General features: G+C 41.0%; 1 protein-coding gene across 1 annotated transcript in view; it reads right to left on the reverse strand.

Annotated features, from left to right (window-relative positions):
• Positions 1-3,604, reverse strand: part of prpf4bb (pre-mRNA processing factor 4Bb) — an 11,046-nt gene extending 7,442 nt beyond the window's left edge. Inside the window, exons 1-3 of the mRNA XM_028569184.1 lie at positions 3,418-3,604; positions 1,571-1,652; positions 1-1,045 (exon numbers count right to left, since the gene is read on the reverse strand). The exon at positions 1-1,045 is cut by the window's left edge and continues 100 nt beyond it. Of these exons, the coding sequence (XP_028424985.1) occupies positions 1-1,045; positions 1,571-1,652; positions 3,418-3,485 (1,195 nt within the window). The 5' untranslated portion in view covers positions 3,486-3,604. The remainder of the gene's footprint in view (positions 1,046-1,570; positions 1,653-3,417) is intronic.
• Positions 3,605-6,284: the final 2,680 nt, after the last annotated feature.

Here is a 6,284-nt window from a genome sequence, read left to right on the forward strand (position 1 = left end):
CCGGTTTCGTTGTCCTGTCTGAGGCGCTAGCCGGGGGGTGGTGGGCATCCCTGTGGCGAGGGGAAGCACTGCGTTTCCTCATGGGGCTGTGAGGCCCTCGTCTATGAGGGGAGCGGTTCTCTTTCCCCAACGAAGCGTCCTTGGATGGGGACTTGGCTGGCCTTTTGTCCCTGTCAGTGTCCGAGCGACTTGGCCGTTCTCTTCCGGGCGATCTGGACTGTCGGCTCCCTCTCTCCTGGTTTGGCCTGTCATCCCGCTGTGGAGGGGAACGTCTATCAGGGCGGCCGCCTTTCTGCTCTCCTTTCCAGGTGGTGGGGGAGTTGGACTTCCTGGTTCTCTCCTTGGACCAATCAGTGCTGTCTGAATGCTTTCGGTCTTTCGACCTGCTTCTGCCGCGCCCTCTGTCTTTTACGGCTGTGTCCTTGGTGGTTTTGGTCACCTTGTCCTGCTTGGACTCCTTGGCCTGTGCTAGCCTGTCCGCAGACTTACTCCGACTGCGACGCTTGGAGCTGGACTTATTGCCCTCTGTTGAGTCCCGTCTAGATTTCCCACCTTTTCCCCCTCTGGGAGATGTGGGTTTACCTGAGCTGCCCCTTTGACGCTGTTCGCCATTTCTGATCCTAGCTTCTCCATCCTCTTCGGATCCAGAGTTATAACCCTGAAGGATCAGGCCCATGCCTGACTGGACCTTGCCCTCCATCAACTGGCTGTCCAGCTCAGCTTTGATCATGGCCCTCTGTTTCTCCAAGTCCTCCAGCAAGGCCCTGTCGTCCAGACTTGGATTTCCAGAGGAAGGAGAGGATTCAATTTTTCTGTGGCCGGAGGAGGCAAAGAGGGCAGCGGCAGAGGGAGAGGAGCCCTCTTTGCGTTTGTGTTTCCTGTGTTTGTGACGATGCTTGCGTTTGCGGTCCTTGTCCTCGTCAGAGGCATGCTTGTGTTTTTTGTGCTTACTACGATGCTTGTGTTTTTTCCTCTTGTGTTTGCCACTGCTGCTGTGATGTTTGGACCCTTCTTCTGTCTTCTCGCCATTAGTCTCTGCCTCCTCCTAAGACGAGACAACATATCAGCTTGACAACTCATTCAGGTGTAAGATCTCTCTTTTTTTTTTTTTTTTTTTATACATAGCTATAAACTTTTCTCTTTCATTTTATATGGTGTATTATATGAAAAGTCATGGACATGATCTCTCCTTGCACGTTTGTGTTGTTTTAGTCATTTAAAAATAAAACAGTTAAAACTGAAAATCTTTCTTCACTCCCACAGAAGTTATTTCACTGAAAAGCAAAATATGTTGAAGGAAATTAACCTCCAAATAAATTAGATGCAAGTTGTTCTGCTGCTGTTGAATTACTTGCTACGTGACAAACGGCAAAAATATTATATGACTGACTATTTGTTGTTTATGGGCAGAATATTATCGGAGTGCAGACAAGCACCACTGTCACTACAGTTTGAGACAAACCTAGTTTAGACAGCTGAGGTTTAACTTAATTTAAGGTAGAATGTTTATATCAGAATCATGGCATCATACCACTGAAGATATTTAGGTCTTGCTGTTGTCCACCCCTACCTCTTCCTCCTCTTCTTCCTCCTCGGACATGTCTCCGCTGTCCTCATTTCCACTTTTTTCATGGCTCTCCAGATCCTGCTTCCTGTTTTTAAAAGTGGACAGTCTTAAATATTAAGCACACAACATTACACAGTAGTGCTAAACAACCAGTCAAATAATCAGAATATGGTGATTGATAGGATTAATTTTCAAAAACTTTGTAAGAAATACTGGTCGGATGCGAATCCAGATCTTATTAAGCGGCTCAGGTATCAGCTATGATGACATAACTGATCCACAATAAATAGTTTCTTTCTACTAAAAATTATACAGAATGAAATGAAAAAATAATCAATACATTAACTGATAATGACAATAATCCCAAATTGTAGCTGTAATAAACACTGAGGAGATAAATCTTGTACATCTCCTTCAACTGGTGAGTTTTGGTATCATAATCAAAACTCCAAACTTATTGTACTGTGGTGGAATCGACTTTGTTCCTTACAGTGCTCAGCAGAAAGGCTACTTTAAATAAAATATAAAACGTTAGCAGTGGTTTTATGTAGCCTACATTGTATTTTTAAATTAAAGACCATCATAGAAATGAAAACATTATTTGGCAGACATTGTACAAATATGTTGTGAAATAATATATTGCTTGCATTATAGTCATTTTTAACACGTTTAGAATAAAGATAAAGCAATCACCCAGGAAGCAGCTTTTACATCACTACAAGCACAAGTTAGCGAGTGGTTTAAGTAGCATGAACCATGCTAACGCAATGTGCTGAATTTAGCTATAAACTGCAGAAACAGGGAGCAGTAACAAAATAATGGCTGCAACTTTTAGTGAGAAAAATGTGTTTATTAGTGTGGCAACAACGCTCATTTGTCACCATACACTTAACTTTTCCGCTCTTCCTTGGAGCACGACCGCCAAGGCGATTTCCTCTCATTAGCTCGGATACGCTAACCGCTCTTAGCAAATTTAAGGGGAGACACTAACTTGCAGGCAAAAACACAATTTTTCAATTTGGGGCATTTTTTGCTTCCATAACATGTCTTATTTCAGAGTAGTGGGGGGACATAAAAAAAAGCACATTCTACGTTAGGGGTTTATTTTACTACATTTTGTCTTTAGATAATGCCTTATTCGCATATTTGAAAATAACATTTAAGTAAATGTGTAACAAAAAAAATATTCCTTCATATAAGTAATATACTGAGGTAGTTTAATTGTGATATCTAGCTATAGATTAAATGCTCCCTATTCACCTGCAGTGTCTACCCTTAACGCTAGCAAAATTAGCATAATCGGTTAACGTTAGGAGAGTTTTTTTTTTTTTTTTTTTTCAAAGGATGGCGAAGGCATGTCCCGCCCTACGCTGCCTCTGATTAGCTTACTCTGACCAATCCCATTCCTCTTGCCTAAACCTAACCAACCCAACCAGAGCAGGGAACGAGTACTAGCCAATCCGAGGGAGAGTACCTTTGCCATCCTAAGAAATAAATTGGCATCGGGTAGCTTCTAGCTATGCTAACATACGTTACAGGATCGTTTCATGCGACAAAATACCTGTGTTTGACTACATATGGTCAGACTGGTACATATTATGGAAGTGAATACACAACACTGTTGTTGATGTGCACTTCTATTTACTACGCGTTTAGTGAAACTTAATGCTAAGTGAGCTAAAGAACATTAGCTAGTTGGCTAACGACGTTAGCCCCGGCAACAACGTGAAGCTGCTACTCTGTTAACCTCCGCAGCTATAACTTACACAACAGTTCCCTTTTGATTTCGGGTGGGTAAGGCACTTGCACCTTATTACCATGAACGTCTTATATTAAATGAAATGACTTACACGTGTTCGTTGCCATTATTCATTCTACTGGACGCGACATCCATCTCAACGTCGGCCATTTTCCTCATCTGAGGAACCTTTTCTTCTTCGATTATTTTGACCACAAAAGTTCAATGAAATCAAAACACTGATGTGCCCTCTGTTGTGCTGGCGGCGCACTGCAATTCGGATTAGTTCACTGAAATGTGCCTGTTGTCCACCAGGGTGTGTGCTTGTGTAGGCTCTGACTTTCAGTTTTCAGGCCAGCAGACCGTCATTATAATACATCCGTGCAGCAGACGGGTTATTACAACAGGGGGTTTTAATAAAAAAGCTGACATGACAGGGGTTTCATTGGCAAGAGCAATCCAACCAGAGTCAACATTTTTGTTCCCATCTGTTTATTATATTTAGCCTAGTCTCCATTGCCAGACCTTCCTCCACAGCGCTGCACAGGAGGGTCTGGCTAGTCCACACAGCATACCGGGATGGGAGAAAAACGTGCTCTGGTTTATTGGCATTTCTTTAAACCAATAGCAATCATCTTGAGCGAGGCTAAGAGCCGGACAGAGCCATTGTGCCGCTGCAAAATAGCATAAAGGTACTTGTTTTGGTGGAACATGTGTATGTTCAAAGGTTGTTTTAATCGCAACAGAAAACTCAGATTGGACAGATAGTCTAGCTAGCTGTCTGGATTTACCCTGCAGAGAACTGAGGAGCAGTTAACCATAATCTTCATAAATCCACACAGTTTAAAATGCTAACATAAAGAAAGCGAAAGGTTACAAACATCAGTCCGAATGTGGGACATCCGGTGGCACTTTAACAATCACAGAAGTGAAACGTTGTCTATATATACTATCTATATTTAGCCTAAAAACTTTTCCAAATGTATTGTTAACTTCAATATCTTAATTGCCTCTAGTAAGTTTTGGGATTTCTAAACTTCTCAAAATGATCCATGTTGTACTGTAAAAAAAAAATGCACAGTGATATAGGCTATTTCATGGATAGAGATTTTAAACACTAGAATTATAAAGTAGCCCACACCTAGCCTAGATCTCACTTGAGTTTCCACAGAGGGTCTCTTCAAGGAATGCAATGCTGTACAGTCCTAAACACTGAACGGCGCACCAGGGAGCCTTGAGCAGCCTTTGAGAGACAGCCAAATAGGCTACAGAAAAGAGAGAAAAACAGCAAAGGGTGAGCTCTGGGAGGTTGCTTAGTTTTCTTGTACCACAGGATGGCCCTGGAAGTAAATTAGTGGATCATGTGGTTTTGAGGGCCCCTCGTGCACCACGGGGTGCATGAGGGGGTTGAGCTACCCACTGTGCCCCATTGGTATACTCAGCAAAAATGTTACATAAGTGCTTGATTTAAATTTTCTCTCTCAGCATTTTAGCAGCTCATTTGGGAAAATATCTTCTACAGAAGAATATATTTTAAAGAGATTATATTGATAAGATCTTTTTGTTGTTGTTGGTGCAGTTAAAAGTATGTGTAAAAGCACATGTGTGGAGAGCAGATGTTTTAATTCTCTTATGCAGACTGCAACTATACTTTATTGCTTGATTTATACGGAATGTATCTTGCAACATACATATTGTCCATTCATTTCATTCGCCCATTTCCTTTGTGAGATACAACCTCATCTGCCCTTTTAGCAGGTGCAGTTACTGTTGCCTTAATTGTAGGCCACTTAAATGTAACTTGAGTTGTCTGATCGATTCAGCAAAAAAGTATTTGAATTTATTGATACTGCAATATTGCATGCCATTTATCTTCCATGATTCATTAAGCAGCATTGTCTCAAATAAAAAAAACACCTTCTAAACTTTTACTTGCAGAGCAGCTTAACCTTGGCTGGAACATAGAATTCTGACCTACATATATACATTGTGTAAATATTGTAAAACTGATGCTGTTTATTTAAGGATTTTGTTGTGCATGAGACAAATAGTATACTGACATGTCATATTTTAAAGATGAAATTCAGTGTTTCACCCTGCAAAAAACAAGCCTGACAAGAAGTAAAGACACATATTTAGCTATTGAAGCATTTTGTTGTTTGTAACAGTAAGATACGTTTAAATTTGCTCTGCACTCATAATGAGATATGCAAGTTACATTTCTGGCATATATAAGTGTGGTTGCAGTCTCGGCTTTGCGATACTCATCAGAACTGCTGAGACGCAAAGTCCATTATCAGTTATGCTAATCTTTCTCAGAAGGGAAAACAAAATTTGTTCGTTAACCAGAAAAGGTAAAAATACCAGATGCCACATCTGATTTAGTGCGTGGCCTCGTTTAAAATGTAAAATGTGTCGGACAGATCTAAGACATTGTGCCGCAATGCAAAAAGTTGCAAAAAAATGTAAGAACTGAGCAGTTGCTTCTAACACATCTCAGCGACATTCGTGACATTCAAGGATGCAAGAGCATTCAAGGGATGGTTATTATCCACACTTGACAGTTTTATAGGAAGCTGTAAATCGTGTTATTGTGAGGCACCTGTGGTTGCTTATTCACAGCTGTGTGAAATGAATGGAGGCGTGTAGATATAACAGCATTAATGTTGACATCCTGGCAGATGGGACGAGTGCTTCTGGCAGATGACAGTCCTGCAGGTGTTATCATTATTTGTTTTAATGACATCTGTCTTTGTTGTTGCAATTTTAGTCTAGCCAACTGTACACTAAAATTGTTGAAGTGTTAACGATTATAAAGCAATTATTATAAATGCTAATGGGACTCTTGATTTGCTGATATAAATATACATGTATACACAGAGGGTCAAAAGGCTGTAACTCACAGTCTGGGCTGTAGGCCTACAGCGTATCTCAGATTTATACGGTAAAGTTGCAAGCTGGAGGACTCGCCACAGATTA

The sequence above is a fragment of the Perca flavescens genome, chromosome 22 (genome assembly GCF_004354835.1).
Source record: "Perca flavescens isolate YP-PL-M2 chromosome 22, PFLA_1.0, whole genome shotgun sequence".
NCBI lineage: Eukaryota > Metazoa > Chordata > Actinopteri > Perciformes > Percidae > Perca > Perca flavescens.